This window comes from Coregonus lavaretus (assembly GCF_964263955.1).
Source record: "Coregonus lavaretus genome assembly, chromosome: 3".
Lineage (NCBI taxonomy): Eukaryota > Metazoa > Chordata > Actinopteri > Salmoniformes > Salmonidae > Coregonus > Coregonus lavaretus.
Genome location: NC_139990.1, coordinates 69050054 through 69069133, shown reverse-complemented (window position 1 = coordinate 69069133; position 19080 = coordinate 69050054). Strand labels below are relative to the sequence as shown.

The window sequence follows — 19080 nt, the reverse complement described above, 5'->3', positions numbered from 1 at the left end:
GCGTTCGCAGGTGTAACGTTGATCCGCCTGTGTGTGGAACTGGGGTATAATCTTGACAAGCCGTTCAGAGCCTTGAGATTGAAAAAACTGGGAGAATGTTGCACCAAGTACAATGAGCGCCCATTTGTCGCAGACACACATTTCAAATTTGATGAGCAACACTGAAGCGTCTTTGGAATCTTAAAAAGTGGATCCCACGACTTTACAATCATGCGAAATACTTGGTTGTCTGCCCGGAGTTCGATTTTGGAATACTGGACACCGGCCATTCTATGTCTCTTTTGGATTCAGTACTCTTGTGGGATGCCTCATGTCATTCGAATAGGTAAGTGTTATTAATTGTCTATTTATGTGTAATGTGGACCGGCTATAGATAAAGAATCAGTATAATTATTGGAGTGGACATCCTATCTATTTAGGAAAGTGAGGGTCTCTCTCTATCTGTGCTTGTGCAGCATCTGTGGTTTTTGGAGTAACGGTTTGCCCTTCATCTATAAAATATATATTTTTACGGTCTTTTCAAGGGTATGCTATCAGATGATTGTGTGCATCTAAAACAATATTACAGAGACTATAGCCCACAGTAGTTTATACGACAGTGATGAATTTGATTAAATGCTGTGCAACTATTGTGACTTCATTTCAGGAGCCTGCGAGGCTGCGATGCAACCACATTGTAGCCTACATGTGTAAAAATGACCCCTACCCATGCTTGTTTGTTTTTCAATTCCATTATTTTCTGATAGTCTATTATACGTCCCCTATGTGGCAATCGATATTTTTGACGCGTTATAAATACAGCCTAAGTCGATACATATGATTAGTCTTCATCTCACGTCAGTTATTCATTTTGGAGAAGGTTGACATGCTTAAAACTGCTTGAAAAAGTAGAGAAAGTTCGCATAGCAATACAATAGAAGTGTGCACAACCCAAACATTGTATTTGTACTTAAGAGGGCAAATAAGGAACAACAACAAATATTAAGGGGCCCCGTGTGCTGAGATGGCACAGGTGTCGCCCGCCCTGGACAGCCGCATGACGCGTAGGCCTATGGAATGAAATAAGTTCGTAAGCAACCCCTGCGCTGATCTCTAGTGCCTTTTTTCACAATCTTTCCCCATTGCTTTAACGTTAATGTGATGACACAAGTGAGCGCGTGATGCTGCCCTGTCTTTTGGAATCACTCCAAGTAAAACAATGTGAGAATTCTCATTCTGAGCGCGGCGATGCGATGAAACGTTTTGTGCCGCAAGGAGAGAGGGACAGAATGAAGATCAATACGTTTTTGTCCCAAGGCAAATCGCTTTTGACAAGTGGCTCGGTGCCATGCAGGACAATTACTCAAAATGGCATTAGCTGACATTAACGTAGCTTTACAAGGCTCAATGTAAACGATGGAGAGAGATATGATAGGGCCCTGGACAAATGTGTGTATTTTGTATTAACAGATAACCTAACCAGTCATTATGTAAAAGAGTGAACAAACATAATGAATATAAAATATAGTTTTAATTTTACAAATTGTGGGGTATAATCTATTTTGCCCAAATCCAGTCCATTTGTTTTTAAAGAACAGGCAGGCCTATGTCTTACAGTAAAACATATGTTATTACATAGTTATTAGGTTACACCATAGTCTAGTTTTTCACCTGTCAACAAATAACCACTAAGACAGCCATACAAGCCGTACATATTCTAAATAATCAAATATTTGGATAAATAAAAGCTGTGTGTATATTTTCCTATACAACTTGTTAGAAAAATATTGAGAGCAAACCAAACCATGATGCCTATGCATGGTATTGAGTATTAGAGATGTGGTTTGTCATCACTTATTCTGGCTGGTCATGTCTTGATGATTGACTGCAGCATTGTGAACAGCTATGACTTTGATTTTGTTGTTGAGAGTTGTGATTTCTTAGATGCTGTTTAGACTCCTCTTTGTTTTAGTGATGCAAATGTAAGGATTTTGTCAAAATAACCTTTTTTTCTATTACCGCAGCACATTCAATGTAGTCTGAAAATAGCCTGTGACAGGTCTTGGTTTTGAAATGCCACAGAGCTGAGACAAATGTACCTTGAAATTGAAATTATTGCTATTTTTTTTGGTGGATATTATTTGTATTTTTATTCTAGTGCAGGTGCTGTTCTTTCTGTATCCGTGAGTTAGGCTTTTGACAAAAGGCAGATGAGAACGATGTGCCAAGAAAATGTGCTGAATTTGAGTTGATGTCCATATGAACAAAAACATACAAATGCTTTAGAACAGAAAAATGAAATGCATGAAAATGTGTCTGCACGTACACTCTGAATGTGTGTGTGTTTGTGTGTGTGTGGTTTGTGTCTACTGTGCTTCTTGGGCATATTTTATACGGTAATAATACAGTGACATCTATGTCAGTAACACTGTGTCTCTGTGTAAATCTTAATTTTACAGTTAATTTCTGAGTGGCTTTGAATGGGTTTGTATGTCTGTCTGCACATAATCTACTTTAAATTTGTCTATGGGCATCTTAGCATGCTCATGTATGGTATGTTTTATACTAGGCCTAGACTGTATGTGCATACAGGTTGTCAATTGGCAGTCGCCATACCCTAGCTCAACACCAACAATTAAAAATAGGCTACTAAAATCATTCCAATCCTGATTAAAAGCCAAATGCAGTTTAGAGGTATTAGAAATCATTCCAATCCTGATTAAAAGCCAAATGCAGTTTAGAGGTATTAGAAATCATTCCAATCCTGATTAAAAGCCAAATGCAGTTTAGAGGTATTAAAGGCTGACTTTAGGACCATGCGGAAGCCTGGCTGGCTGGCTTTATGGAGAGCGCATCGATGCAGCTGCAGGGGACAGCACGTAAAGATGGCTGTAGTAAATGGCTTTGGATAGGTAACTGCTGTTTGACATGACATTAAACTAAACTAGAGTTTTAATCCCGGTGCTACTCTAGTGCCTAGCAGCTAATTCTTGTATAACGTGTTTGTAGAAGGTTAAGTCCCCTATTAACTGAGGTGAGTGAAGCCACAGCAACAAGGTGATCATGGCTGGAGTCAATCTAGCTTTGCCATACCCTAGGATTAGCTGAAATGACGCTGCTGTGTGCATGTACATTATGTGAGACGTTAAGAGAGTGTATCCGTGAGTATGTGTGTGGGTGTGTGTATGAGATATACCATTCAAACACTCGTATTCTGGATCAAAGCCATTCATCAACAGACCACCAGAGGGCCCTGTTGTAGTTCATGGTCGCCGGCCAGCGTCGAACAATACGTTACAATACCAAACAAGCAAGCAACATTCACTGGAAGTGGGTGGTGGTGGCGGGCCAGTGGCGTGGGGTGTTCTGTCTGTGCAGTGTCTGCTCTCCGTTAGGTAGCCTAAGCAATTCTCTCCAAGTAAACCATCTGTGTAATGGTGGGCATCCAAGGTGGAGTTGTTTCCATTGATTTGAGTGCTTTTACAGTGCATAGCTCCATACTGAGGGCCAGATGGTCAATCCTTCAGCAGGCCTGTAAACGTCTGAGGGAAGAAAATAGAAAATACTCTTTCTAGTGTATCTAGGCCTATTTTATTCCCCCTAACCTTCAGCGTTCTCCCTCTTCTCTTCTATTTCTTGTCTTTACCCTGCTAAACAAGTAGTGCTCATACCATCATTTCTATGGTACATAGATAATGTATAGGATAGAGAGATTTCAGTATATTTATGCTAGGCTACCCTGGTTGATAATGAGGTCTGGTTTTAGCTTATAATCAGTGAAGCTCAGACAGTGATTGTGTCTACCGGTGCTCATGAATAAATTGATTCTCTCAGTCATACGTGGAAACAAGGACCATGTTAAACGGTGCAACACTGTACAATAGTCATGAATGCAGGCATTTGTTTGTGCTTTGTCAGAGACTAGACCAACAGCCTGCCGTCTGTTTCTCTACAGCATCCTGTCTGACTTAGGGTCTAAAGCTTTACACCTAAAGCTATAGTTGTTCATTTTGTGTGTCTTCTGTTAAAGTGATGCTCCTGAACAATTGTATAATTTCAACCAGTAGTGGTGCTCACGAGCCAGAACAGGTCCTCGTTTCTTGTGTACTACGTCATCCAATTGTGTACCACGTCATCCAATTGTGTACTACGTCATCCATTTTGTTTGATGTTACATCCTGAAAAAAAAATATATATGTTTAGCAATTTGTATAATATGTGACAAATCCAATGTGTACAATATGTTGTTGTGCTTAAGATCCCGGACTTCATCTTTAAGTTATGCCAACTTCAATGGATGCCAATGGTTATGTAACAAATTCAGCCAATCAATGAGATTTGAGCATACTTAATTTGACAAGAGGAAGGCTGTAACACCCATTTTAGACTGTAAAATGACAAAATGTACGACAGTTTACAGGGAAGTTACTGAAATCTATGTGATGCAATGCAACTATATAAATACCTGAACAGCAGGTAAAGGAAAATATGGATTTTGTAACAGCTTAGAACAATGGCAATGATTATATATATAATGGATGTCTCACTCTCATGCCTCACTATCATAGAGGAGCCAATGCTTATGCTGAGAACCAATGTTTTTGAAATTACAAACCAGCCCACAAACCATTTAATAAATACTTATAGTTATGCTTATTTCATTTTAGTTGGAGGCAGAAGATTGATTAAACTAATTTATATTATCTTGTCTCTTTTATTTCTTAATGCTGCTATTCAGTGCCAGACAGGGATGTATTGAATATTCAATTACTTTATCTACCTAATACCTAGTGCTTCATCATGGCCAATTAATCAATCTTTCTCATGATATGACATCGCTTTGGTTTCTTTTGCTCCCTTTTGCCCCTCCTCCTCAACCAGCCGGTGTCTGCGTTTTCATTTTGTCTCCCCAAATGGAATTTATGCTTTGGGGAAAACACTACCTAAATACATTTTCTGCGTGAAATAACAGTCGAGAAGTCTCCAGATGTATTTGCTGCTGTATGCATTGTGACTGTTCCAAAGCTAGATTTCTGTGAGGAGAATTAGAGCTGCGTTTGCTAGCTGATGCTCGGTTGAAATTCTCCAAACACGACGAGTCCCTTCAGAGGCTGGTCTTTATCCCTCCCAACCAGAAAACGTTCTTCATGTGATTAGCTTCTGCAGAATGCAGGCGAGAAGGAGAGCGCTCTCCACTCACACTCTCTATCACACACTCTCTCTATCACACACACACACTTGCCTAGATCCTCAACAGTGTTCACGAAAATCTTCTAATTTTAAATGACTCGCAAATATTTCAAGAGGCTGCGAAAAGGGCCGTTGTATAGTACTTCGCTTCTATTTATACAAAAGTTGAACTCAAGACCGTGTGCAAAAGAATTCCCCACAGAGTCCCGACAACAGAAAGAGAGAGAGAGAGAAAAATAGTTGCGTTAGATAAAGAAAGGCAACAGCGAGAGGTAAACACATCAACAGTTGTGTGAAATTAAGATGGCCATCAATTGCCAGAGTGGAAAACAAATATTAAATGTTCATGTAAATGTAATCTGTCCCTAGCCAGAAGAGGAGAAGGCAGGCAGGTAGAATCCTCTTGGCAGTGAGCTAGGCTAGCAGCCTGGGAGTTGTTGTGGTGCATACGAACAAAGACTGGGAGAGGTCACAGTACAATTGTATCCAGCGAGAGCGGGCTCCTTTGATGTGTGTGATGCAGTGGTCTCTGTTAGCGACGCAGAGACAGAGGAGGAGATTGAAGGATACAACAGTTATTCTACCTGTACAAACCCACTCGTACACAAAGGCACAATATACACAACGTCTTCACTTAATACCTCATACCATTGGGTTACTGTCTCTCTCTCTCTCTTTCTCTCGCTCTCTCGCTCTCTCGCTCTCTCGCTCTCTCTCTCTCGCTCTCTTTCTCTCTCTCTCTCTCTCTCTCTCTCTCTCTCTCTCTCTCTCTTTCTCTCTCTCTCTCTCTCTCTCTTTCTCTCTCTCTCTGTCTCTCTCCCTCTCTCAACTACTACACCCATAGTGACACTTCAACTAATACACATAAACGCACACTCACAAAAACTCCATCCACGAACACACTCCAGAACATATGTCTGGTCTCACAGGGGCTCTTGTACACAATCCAATTCCATTCACTGTCAGCACACTTGCGTCCCATCATTAGCTTCAATATAGCTGATGAGAAACGGCAGATGTTCATTTTGTTCAGGAGAGGGCCCTGTCTCAGAATGTGTTGTTTCCAGTTCTCCGCTGTCAGCAGGACACACTGTTTCTGCTCCATAGGAGACAAAATGTTACCCTACAAACAAGCAAATACTCCAGGCAATATACTGAAATATAGGGCTACTGTTAGGAATTTTCATATTCATGTGTTACGTGTTATGAATCCAGACATATGTCACTGATAACTAATATGTCAGCTTGGGTGACATAACTACAAACGTTAAATGTCACTATTTTGACATAATCTAATGAGATTCTAATGAAAGACAATAATATGAAAGGTTTAATATAATCCTTTGTGAAAATGTTGATGAGGTCAACAAGAGGTAATACAGAGACACAATGTGTCAACACCATGATGATCATATGCTATACTTAGCAACAAACGTTGTCTCAAGAAAGAGTACACCTGCCGTATACAATAGTTGTATTATTCATGCTAGGTAATGTTTATTAAATCCAAAATCCATTGGGGATTAATGTAACGGAAATCCCTAACAGTAAGGTAACCCTATGACACAGTAGGGCCTTTTAGCTACACAGCTAGCCTAGCTGTGTTTCCACACCAGATGGTGTTTTCATATCATACTACAAAGTGTGTGCTCCACAGTGAAAGATCTGTAGCAAGCATATGCTTCTGATAACTATTTAAATAAATAATACTGAGCAACCCTCACATCAATGCGTCCGTCTAGTTCTAAAGAAATTAGCCAAAAACTTGGAAAGGAGTTTGGAAAGGAGTTTTATTGAATAGAGTTTCAGCATTTACTGTTGATGTTTTTCTAGATGATTCTTCTGTACTTGGTACTAAGTATTGAGGTAATGTAATTTATTGAATTGAACATAAACAAAAATTGCTAGCACACGTGGAAGTCAGGCAAAATGGCCACCTGATAACTATCTCAGTTAACTATCTCCCCGTCTCTCCCCAGCAGCCTCCTGGGACAAAATGTCATTATAGCAGCCAGACGTGTGCTTTCCTGGATTTGACAGTGTTTTAAAATTCATGGCTTGTCAATGTGGGCTTTTTTTGGTTGTAAATGTTGCTGTACCGAGGCAATGAATCAAATTTCATGCTTTAGCCATTCTGTCACGCCCTGGCTCTGGGGACTCTTTATGTTGAGCCAGGGTGTGTAGGTTTCATTGTTTAGTTTTCTATGTTTGTGTTCTAGATCGTTTAGATCTATGTTGGCCAGGGTGGTTCCCAATCAGAGGCAGCTGTAGCTTGTTGTCTCTGATTGGGAACCATACTTAGGCAGCCTGCGGGCATGTTACTTTGTGGGATCTTGTTCCGAAAGGTTTGTGTTAACCTAGGACTTCACGTTTCGTTTGTTATTTTGTTCGTGTGGTGTACTGCAATAAAAGATGTACGTTTATCACGCTGCGCCTTGGTCCGCTTCATCAATCAGCGATCGTGACAGAAGATCCCACCATGACTGGATCAAGCAGCGTGAAGAGGAGAGAGGATGGACTTGGGAGGAGAGGAGTGAGAGTCTGGCGAGAGCCATGGAGGCCATGTTCACGGGGGAGAGACAAGCCCCAAAAAAATGTAGGGGGGGGGGGGGGCTCACGCCGTGGACGACGAGGCAGCAGGAGGCCGCGATAGAGCGGTTCAGCCGGTTAGCAGAGGAGGCCGCCAGATTAAGGGGGTCATTGGTCACGAGGGAGAAGGAGAGTGTAGAGGCACGGCGAGAGGAACTGGTTAGGCAGCAGAGGGAGCGGAGGTTTATGAGGAAACCCAGTCCCGCTCCTCGCACCAAGCAAGTGGTGTGTGTCACCAGTCCGGTCCGGCCCGTTCCTGATTCCCGCACAAGGCCAGTGGTGTGTGTTCCCAGTACGGTCAGGCCCGTTCCTGCTCCCCGCACTAAGCCTGTGGTGCGCGTTGCCAGCCCGGTCCGGCCTGTTCCTGCTCCCCGCACCAAGCCAGTGGTGCGCGTCGTCAGCCCGGTCCGGCCTGTTCCTGCTCCCCGCACCAAGCCAATGGTGCGCGTCGTCAGCCCGGTCCGGCCCGTTCCTGCTCCCCGCACCAAGCCAGTGGTGCGCGTCGTCAGCCCGGTCCGGCCCGTTCCTGCTCCCCGCACCAAGCCAGTGGTGCGCGTCGCCAGCCCGGTCCGGCCCGTTCCTGCTCCCCGCACCAAGCCAATGGTGCGCGTCGTCAGCCCGGTCCGGCCTGTTCCTGCTCCCCGCACCAAGCCAATGGTGCGCGTCGTCAGCCCGGTCCGGCCCGTTCCTGCTCCCCGCACCAAGCCAGTGGTGCGCGTCGTCAGCCCGGTCCGGCCCGTTCCTGCTCCCCGCACCAAGCCAGTGGTGCGCGTCGCCAGCCCGGTCCGGCCCGTTCCTGCTCCCCGCACCAAGCCAATGGTGCGCGTCGTCAGCCCGGTCCGGCCCGTTCCTGCTCCCCGCACCAAGCCAGTGGTGCGCGTCGTCAGCCCGGTTCGGCCCGTTCCTGCTCCCCGCACCAAGCCAGTGGTGCGCGTCGTCAGCCCGGTCCGGCCCGTTCCTGCTCCCCGCACCAAGCCAGTGGTGCGCGTCGTCAGCCCGGTCCGGCCCGTTCCTGCTCCCCGCACCAAGCCAGTGGTGCGCGTCGTCAGTCCGGCACGGTCCGTGCCTGTTCCACCGGTGCCTGGTCCGGCACCGGTCAGCTGCTCCACGCCGGAGCCAGAGCAATCCGCTCCACCGTTGTTCAGTCCAGCTCCGGCCAGCGGGGCCAGACCAGACCAGGGGCGCAACGGGGGGGGGGTAGAGAGAGTGTGGTGGTCACGCCCGGAGCCGGATCCGCCTCCGAGGCGGAATGCCCACCCGGCCCCTACCCTGTTGTGTTGGTGTGGCGCGGTCGCAGTCCGCGCCTTTGGGGGGGGGGGTACTGTCACGCCCTGGCTCTGGAGATTCTTTATGTTGAGCCAGGGTGTGTAGGTTTCATTGTTTAGTTTTCTATGTTTGTGTTCTAGATCGTTTAGATCTATGTTGGCCAGGGTGGTTCCCAATCAGAGGCAGCTGTAGCTTGTTGTCTCTGATTGGGAACCATACTTAGGCAGCCTGCGGGCATGTTACTTTGTGGGATCTTGTTCCGAAAGGTTTGTGTTAACCTAGGACTTCACGTTTCGTTTGTTGTTTTGTTCGTGTGGTGTACTGCAATAAAATATGTACGTTTATCACGCTGCGCCTTGGTCCGCTTCATCAATCAGTGATCGTGACACATTCGTCTTTATTATGTGCCGTTGTCCTTTCAGTTTGACTCCCTCTCTCAGCCTTTTCCGGGTTCTGCTGGAAAAGTCAAATAAAATTAAAACAGACAGGAAACCTTGATCACCAGCCATTTTATTTTGTGGGTCATGGAGCTCTATAGCATGGTTAATTGGAACTGATCTTGTTAGTGGGAAATTTGGCAAGTATTTGTTACATTTCAGCATGGGGAGCAATTTGTCTTTGGATTTGTAAACATGCATCCATGTATGCGCACAAGCACGATATGCATACACCAAGATGTGTTCCCAGAGGGGTGGCAGGTAGAGTGTTAGGCCAGAAAACCGAAAGGTCGATGATTCGAATCCCCGAGCCGGTAAGTGGAAAGATCTGCTGTTCTGCCCTTGAGCAAGACAGTTAACCCACAACAACAACTGCTACCTGGGCTCCGATGACGTGGACATCGATTAAGGCAGCCCCCCGCACCTCTCTGATTCAGAGGGGTTAGGTTAAATGCAAAAGTTACATTTCGGTTGAATGCATTCAGTTGTGCAACTGACTAGATATCCCCTTTCCATTCCCATCCCACACATGCCTACACACAGACAACACACACAAAACGCACACACCGTTATGGTCTCCCATTGTTTTTCCCTCCACGCTGCAGTATAAGTGAAAGAGAGAGAGAGAGAGAGAGAGAGAGAGAGAGAGAGAGAGAGAGAGAGAGAGAGAGAGAGAGAGAGAGAGAGAGAGAGAGAGAGAGAGAGAGAGAGAGAGAGAGAGAGAGAGAGAATGTGCGCACAGACGAAGCTTGGGAGACTCTTATTTAGTTTGTTAATTAGCTTGAACCTTTTGATCCCAATTTTAAAACCTGCCACGTCGCTATGCCAGCTTCTTTTGTGCATTGCCCCAAGCAAGATAAAAACAGAGCCTTTATTCCATCGCCTTTCAAAAAGCATGGCATTCAACATAGCAGTTTCCTTCGCCTTCTATATAAAAATACTGCCTTATCTGTCCACGGACTGTGTATACTGGTGTAACTACGCAGCTCTAAGACACCCCTTGTTACACAGGCATTACAATAGCAAGACCTTTTCTTCTCCTCTTTATAGTAATCAGGATTTGACACCGAAGGTATCAGTGGCCTGCACCGGTTTAAATCCTATTTAGCTGGGACTTAGTACAATGCACAGGGCGTGGTATGATTTCATTCTGCCATTTTAATCAGGCACCTTATTGTTATGGGTGTGCTGCAAATGTCAGTTCTGGTCATGTGATTCCGTCCCTGCATTGTGTGTGAGGTTTCATGGCTGGGGGTTGGGGTGGGGGTCTGTGTCTGGTTAGGATGGGGCTGGAGGTGTGTGTCTAATGTGTATGTGTGTGTATGTGTGTAGTGTAGTGGACATGTGTATATATGTGTTAGTGTCTGTGTGTGCATGCGTGCATGCTGGAGGTTTATGTGTGCATGCATGTGTGTGTTTGTTTGCATATGTGCATGCGTTTAACCCCCTAGCCAGGAAACGGTGCACGTTAGGCTACCAATCAACAGTGACAGAGTGTGCTGGGAAGAACTCACCCTCCGTTCCCCCTTGGCGAGGAGTAGCAGCTAAGAAAAACCTCTCTGGGCCAAAATATTGCAAATTAATGACTATCACTCTGAGAAACAGAGATCCCTTCAAGACAATTCCGCCTCACACCTTTTTCCCCGGCGGTGACAGTCGGCAACAATATCAGGAAAGATACCTGTCGAGCTTCCGCGTTCACTGCACTCGCTTACTCCCTCACTCCTTTCATTGACTGATAGCTTGGAGGTTGGAAGCCACTGTCAAGGTATCCTCCTTCGTCTAAGGGAATGTTGACCATCTACTGTCCGACTGTCCCCGGGGTACACTATGGTTAACCACAGAATGTATGCTGTGAATCACTTAAGTGCTGCCTGTCTGCATGTGCCCAGACGAAGATAAATGGGACTCGAGATGGAGATTATCATTGTTGGGGAGGGATGGGAGAGGAATTGAATGGGGGAGTGGAGGTTAGTGGGCGACTTGGGATTGTCGGTGCAGATCAGCTAAGCTATTAGCGATATTTGCATGAATCTTAGCATTAGCAGAAAGGCATTCCATCCAACGTTCAGAACCGTACCCTTCCCTCAGGTCACAACTTCAGATGTTCTTTGTGAAGTGAGCGAGAATCTTAGAAGGCCTGGCTGTCATAGTAACAGCAGCTCATGTTGCCTGCCAATCTGCTACGTGATTGCGCGGCAGGTAGCTTAGTGGTTAAGAGCGTTGTGCCAGTAACTGAAAGGTCGCTGGTTCTAATCCTCGAGTCGACTAGGTGAAAAATCTGTCGATGTGCCCTTGAGCAAGGCACTTAACCCTAATTGCTCCTGTAAGTCGCTCTGGATAAGAGCGTCTGCTAAATGACTAAAATGTAATGTGATTGGATGACGCCGGCTCTTTTTTATCAAGAATGAAGTGTTTGATTGGTCCTCGATCTAATCAGCACACTTATTCTTCAAAATCAATTCTCTATCAAAGAGACTTAATGAGGAGTTTCGATGCTGTGCTTTTCTCAAATATTTTTTTTACACTCTCAACTTTCCCCTCAGTATTTGTATAATGACTGATTCGTTCACTTATTAAACAGTTTCCAGTTACTCATAGTAGCTCTCAGTTTGGTTCCACAGTGTTATAGTTCTGTTCTAACTTGCCAGTCTTTTTTGGTTAACCTCATTGTCTTCTTTGTCATGACATGGGTTTTGACTCCACAATTGGTCTTTGATTAGTTACATGAACCTTGTTGTGCAGTAACACAATCTGTGTATAATGCATTTTAGTGTTCATATCATGGCTCAGTCTATATACAGTACAAAGGTTATACATGCATTCATAATGCATCACTTACTGGAGGCTTATAGACATTGGTACTAACATCTGTCACTGTTCATTTGGTCACTAGTAGTGTGGTTTGCATATTGCTTGAAGATGTGAGTCAAGCAAAGAAAATTCAATCTCACGAACAAAAGCCCTTAACTCTTTAACTTCAACCTGATTTTACACACAATATATAGAGAGTGAGATATAGATAGAATCTGGTCTATATTCTGTTTAAACTGGTTAATTAGGTAAACTAAGTGCACGACATCAAGGGTAAACTTGAGATGATACAATTTGCATGAGCAACAATAGTCTTTAATCAGCTACTTTTATTTGCTTAGATTAAAATAATCAGCCTAAGAATGCCATGTAAATGTAACAAGACATCTGCAATGTATTTAAATACTCTCAAGTCAGAAGTAAACAATGTTTATCATATTTGTCCATTTGTTTATGCAAATCATTTTAGATCTAATTGATTATTGTTCTGTGTATTCTTTTATACAGTATGTATATGATTCGGCCTAGCAGAATATTCAATAACAGGACAGAGATTTTTGTCATGTTGCCATGGCAATGTTCTAATTGTTTGTGTTTCCTCTGTGTGCTTCATGATATATATATATATTGCCTTCACCACCTTTTCATATAATCGTCAAGATTATAGTCTTCATATACGTATGGAATCCTTTCATACAATCTTCCCTTCTACCATCCTGCTACCATCTAAAACATGACGTCAGCCAGGGAAAGCAAATGTGCAGCTCTGTCCACAAGTGAGCTCATTACACTGGAAATAGGAGAAATATGGGGAAATGTCAAAGGCACTGTTGAGTCATTCTGCTAAGGCCCAAGAACATTGAGGTGAGAGGTGCATCAGTGACCTCTAGGATTGGAAATAAACACCGGAAATAGCAGCTTAGCAGCTGCCCTCTACGACAATGCGATGTCTAGACGGTAAAATATATTACGGAAATGTAGGGGAGCATTACAGCTTAGAAACAGCAATACCCTGAATGTCTAAAGTGATCTATTCTAAATGTCAGGTATTAGGGTTGAGGAGAGGGTAAGGCTGCCTTTGGTGGTAATACAGAAACCCCCCTGCTTTTTCATGGTATTGGTATTGTACTTCACCCTTACATTCTGAATACATTATCTTTAAACAAATATCAAATAAAACTATGTAAACATTTCCATATAATCCCAACATGGTGTCATTATATATGTCAAAATAGTGAAATGTAATATTAGTCACTTCCGTTGACATATTGCTTATCTCACTAATTTTTTCGATTTAATTCAACCAAAATATACTTGTACCTACTGTACATGTATTTGTTGTATGGCATTTCGCAAAGTATCTCCTATGAAAACAAGAGGCCCTCACCATTACCAGTCTGATGGTTGTACAGTTATATGTGACCAACAGAGAAAGGCCACACTTAAAATGATTGGCATGCAGGTGGCGTCCCAGAATTAATTATTGTTTAATGCCCTGCACTTGCTCTCTCTGCACTGTCCACGTATGGATCTCCTGTCTGTCTCAAGGAGTAATTACTTTAAACGTGCACAGGTCCATTCCTGAAGGAGACATAGGCATTCTGTGGAGAGCAACCTGCAATGTAAGCCATGTTTGAATACTTTTCAAATGAATCCTTCCTTCTTCCCTTCATTGAGTTTGTTTAAATCGTATTATTGTGAATACTCAGATTAATATAATAGTTATATTAAAACGTTTACATGCTTTGCAAGAAAAACTATTTTCTTAATAATCCTGTTTACATGGACACATCTGAAATCAGGCTACCTGGTGGGACTTTGATAAATTCAGAAAATCGGCAGTCAAAATAAACGTTCTACCATAACGACCATGTTATTTTTGAGAAGCCTATTTGATTCTGTGTTCGGACATATAAAGTTTGTATGTGAAAACTACAGGTAACTGCCAAAATAAAGGAAACACCAACATAAAGTGTCTTAATAGGGCGTTGGGCCACCACCAGCCAGAACAGCTTCAGTGCGCCTTAGCATAGATTCTACAAGTGTCTGGAACTCTTTTGGAGGGATGCGACACCATTCTTCCACGAGAAATTCCATAATTTGGTGTTTTGTTGATAGTGGTGGAAAACGCTGTCTCAGGCGCCTTTCCAGAATCTCCCATAAGTGTTCAATTGGGTTAAGATCTGGTGATTGAGATGGCCATGGCATATGGTTTACATCGTTTTCATGCTCATCAAACCATTCAGTGATGACTTGTGCCCTGTGGATGGGGGCATTGTTATCCTATGGGGGCATAGCCATTTTTTGCTATAATAATGGCCTGCCCAGCATTTTTATACATGACTGTATCCCTCATTTACTCAAATGTTCCCATTATTTTGGCAGTTACCTGTATTTCTATGACGCATACTTTCAGTTTTTCCTAACTCACTTCACTCGCGCAAAAGAGGGAGGCTCGCACTGCTGGTGCTATCACATGCGCAGATCAAATACCGGTGTATTTGATCTGCGCATGTGGAACTCCGATTAAGGTGTTTACATGTCCTAATAATTCGAAAGATTGCTCAGAAATCCAGGTGTTTTAATCAGCGTATGCTTACTTCGATTATGACCTTTACGCCAATTAAGGTAAGCAGAGTAAGGTGTTTACATGACTAATACCATACTCGGCCTACTGCCATCGAATTATTAGTGTGCATGTAAACGTACTCGTTGAAGTAATCACTGATCTGACGAGATTGGATAGGTAAAAGTAAGTGTTACCCAACACAGCTTCCACCAATCCACATTATGTCAAATGTGTTATTACTTCAAGGAAAGTAGGACAGCATTATTTTAGGTAATTGAACAGGGCAGTAATTACAAAGTAACTTGAAATATACATAACAGGCCTGTACATTATATGCTATGTATGGAATTCATTGCTTGATCCAAAGTCTGATTCATGTAAGCATGATTCAAAAGTCTATTCACAATTGCCCATTGTTAGACTTGAATAGTCGGTTTTGCTCACACCAAAATCACTGATTGAACCACATGAGATCGTAAGAGTGATTGAAAAAAGCTTTATTCCTATTCGGGGCACTCTTGGAGGCCAGGGTACAATCAGCGGGGCTTTGTGAGGCTCTGTCTGCAGCCGTTAATGACGGCTGGCACGAGCTGAGCAGAGAGATCAGAGCGTGCATGTTCTCCGTCAATAGACAGAGCAAGCACTCTGGAGATAACAGAGCCAGCACAGTGAATGTGTGGCTGTGAGTGACTGTGTGTATTTGCAAATGTGTGTGTGTGTGACTCTGTGTGTGTTCCGAGTGGAGCCTATTAGAGCGGGGAGCTGCTCCAGCCGCTGTCAAACTTTAAAAGAGAGGACCAGAGAAGATATTACCTGCAATGATGGGCTTTTGCCGACTAACGCTGCAGTGTTCAACTGTAAAGACTGGGCTCTATCAAACTGTCAGGATGTCAGACTTTTGTTAATTTATTAATTCATTTATCCTTCGTTTCATATTAGACATGAAGATGATAGGAAAGGGTTCCTTTTCCTTTTCCCCTCTTAACAACCTCCCTCCTCCTCCTCCTCCTCCTCCTCTCCTCCCTCCTTTTATTCCTTGAGCGGTGAAACAACCGCTCATTTAAACTCTTGTTCCTTTAGGAGGAAAATATAAGCTTTTGTTTGGGGTTTCATTCACTCTCTATTCCATTTCCTGTCAAACTGGAGATGCAATCCTGTTCAGCATGTGCTCATTGTTGTAATCCCGGCAAGGGGACAATGGCCTTTCCTTTCCCCTCGCCTTCCCTCTGACAAATACCCCATCTTCCTCCTCTCACTGGATTATCGTGCTTAAATTTTTTCAGACCAATTACAGGGTTTTACACGCTGCCGGTTGTGAGGGAATTGATTACTGTTCAATCATTTCCCATATTTCCAATCCATTTATGCTAATTTGAGGGTTGAAAGAAGTTCAATGGAGCACTCAGTCAGTGCTATGTCCAGTGCATGTGTCACGGATACGGCCGAGGCTGCCCCTCCTCCTCGTTCGGGCAGGCTTCGGCGGTCGTGGTCACCGGAGTACTAGCTGCCACCGATCGATGTTTCTGTGTCTCACTAGTTCTGTCTGTATTGTTCACACCTGTTACTCATTAGGCTTATTAGTTTCCCTATATTACCTCTGTTTTCCCTCCTGAGTGTGTGCGTGATTGTTCTTTGTTACGTCGTCTGTTGAGCTGTTGTTTTGCTCTTCCCTGCGTGGAGGGTTTGCTGTGTTTACTTGGAGTCAAGTAAAGCCATTTATTCTCAGTTCTGTGTCCTGTGCCTGATTCCGTTTCCCCACTGCACCCAGACGCTGACAGAATCACGCACCCGTTATGGAGTCAGCAGGCACGCCCGATCCCAGCGCTTCGGTGGAGGAACGCATCCACCAGCACGCGACCATGCTGCAGCGACTAGGTTCGGCTCTGGATCAAGTGATCAACACCATGGGTCGATGGGAGAGAGTTGGGTTTTATACACCTCCTCCTTCGCCGATTTCTCTTCCATCCAGATCCTCAAACCCTGGGTCCAGTGGTCTTCGGCTCTCGCTCCCGAGGGAATACGATGGGACAGCTGCCGGGTGTAAGGGTTTCCTGCTCCAGGTGGAACTTTACCTGGCCACCATCCACCCAGCTCCCTCGGGATACGAGAGCGTGTCCGCCCTCATCTCCTGTCTGTCGGGCAGAGCCCTGGAATGGGCCAACGCGGAGTGGGGTGGAATAGACGCTGAGTCCGTTCGTTATGAGGACTTTACCCGCCGTTTCCGGGCAGTATTCGATCATCCGCCTGAGGGGAGAGCGGCGGGGGAGCGTCTGTTTCACCTCAGCCAGGGAATGAGGGGCGCACAGGAATACGCCCTGGATTTCAGGACACTGGCAGCCAGTGCGGGATTGAACGAGAGGGCCCTGATTGATCACTACCGATGCAGTCTACGGGAGGACGTTCGTCGGGAGCTGGCCTGCAGGGACACTAATCTTAACCTGGACCAGCTGGTAGATTTATCGATCCGGCTGGATAACCTGTTGGCTACCCGCGGACGTCCAGATCAGGGTCCGTCCAGTCCATCCCCCAGCACTTCCGAGTCCACACCTATGGAGCTTGGAAGTGCTGATGCGGAGAGACCGAGCAAGGGGGTGGTCTCCTGCACCAACTGTGGCCGCAGAGGACACACTGCGGGCCGGTGCAGGAGAAGACCCTCATGGAATCGAGGCAGCAGGCAGGGTTCTGGGGGATCATCCCAGGTGAGTAGGCACCCAACTCACCGAGAGCTCCCTGTTGCCCACATGATGATTAATGTTATTTTCCCTGAGTTTTCCCCACATTCCCAGCATAGGGCGCTCGTAGATTCCGGCGCAGCTGGGAATTTCATGGACAGATTGGTTGCGCATAGATTAGGGATTCCTATATTGCCGTTAGATGTGCCCTTCCCCATACGTGCACTAGATAGTCGCCCATTAGGGTCAGGTATGGTTAGGGAGGTCACAGCTCCACTTCGGATGGAGAAACAGGGGGGTCATGAGGAGAGAATTAGTCTCTTCCTTATTGATACCCCTGCGTTTCCCGTGGTGCTGGGCCTTCCCTGGCTAGCCACCCATGACCCCAGTATTTCGTGGCAACAGAGGGCTCTGAAGGGATGGTCACCTCAGTGCTCGGGAAGGTGTGTAGGTGTTTCCGTAGAGGCAACCACGGTGGAGAGTCCAAACCATGTCTCCCCAATGCACATTCCCTCAGAATATGCCGATTTGGCTCTCGCCTTCTGTAAAAGGAAGGCGACTCAATTACCACCCAATCGACGAGGGGATTGTGCGATAGATCTCCGTGAGGGTGCTGCACTTCCCAGGAGTCATGTGTATCCTCTGTCACAGGAGGAGATGGTGGCTATGGAGACATATGTCACCGAATCTCTGGGACAGGGATACATTCGGCCCTCCACTTCCCCTGCCTCCTCGAGTTTCTTTTTTGTGAAGAAAAAGGATGGAGGTTTATGCCCGTGCATTGACTATCGAGGTCTAAATCAGATAACCATAAAATACAGCTATCCTCTTCCTCTCATTGCTAGTATGACGGAGTCATTGCACGGGGCACGCTTCTTCACAAAATTGGACCTCAGGAGCGCGTACAATCTGATCCGTATCCGTGAGGGGGACGAGTGGAAGACGGCATTTAGTACCACCTCTGGTCACTATGAGTACCTCGTCATGCCGTACGGGTTGATGAATGCTCCCTCAGTCTTTCAATCCTTTGTCGATGAGATTTTCAGGGACCTGCATGGACAGGGTGTAGTGGTGTATATAGATGATATTCTCATATACTCCGCTACACGCGATGAGCATGTGTCCCTGGTGCGCAAGGTGCTTGGTAGACTGTTGGAGCATGACCTGTACGTTAAGGCTGAGAAATGTCTGTTCTTCAGACAGTCCGTCTCCTTCTTAGGATACCGCTCGAGATGGAGTGTGACCGCATTTCAGCCATGCGTAATTGGCCGACTCCTACCATGGTAAAGGAGGTGCAGCGATTTTTGGGTTTTGCCAACTACTAACAGAGATTTATCCGGGGCTTTCGCCAGGTAGCAGCTCCCATAACCTCTTTGCTAAAGGGCGGTTTGGTGCGCCTGCAGTGGTCAGCGGAGGCGAACAGGGCTTTTGGTCAGCTGAAGGTGCTGTTCACCACGGCTCCCGTGCTGGCTCATCCGGATCCGTCCTTGCAATTCATAGTCGAGGTGGACGCGTCCGATGCGGGGATAGGAGCTGTACTGTCTCAGCGCTCGAGTACGCCTCC

General features: G+C 45.2%; 1 protein-coding gene across 1 annotated transcript in view; it reads left to right on the top strand.

Annotated features, from left to right (window-relative positions):
* Positions 1–210: 210 nt before the first annotated feature.
* The window catches only part of LOC311119166 (glutamate receptor ionotropic, kainate 3-like), a gene marked incomplete at both ends in the record, with an annotated part of 126966 nt that continues 108096 nt past the window's right edge, over positions 211–19080 (top strand). The window contains one exon of the mRNA XM_084157717.1: positions 211–325. Coding sequence (XP_084013843.1) covers positions 211–325 — 115 coding nt within the window. The remainder of the gene's footprint in view (positions 326–19080) is intronic.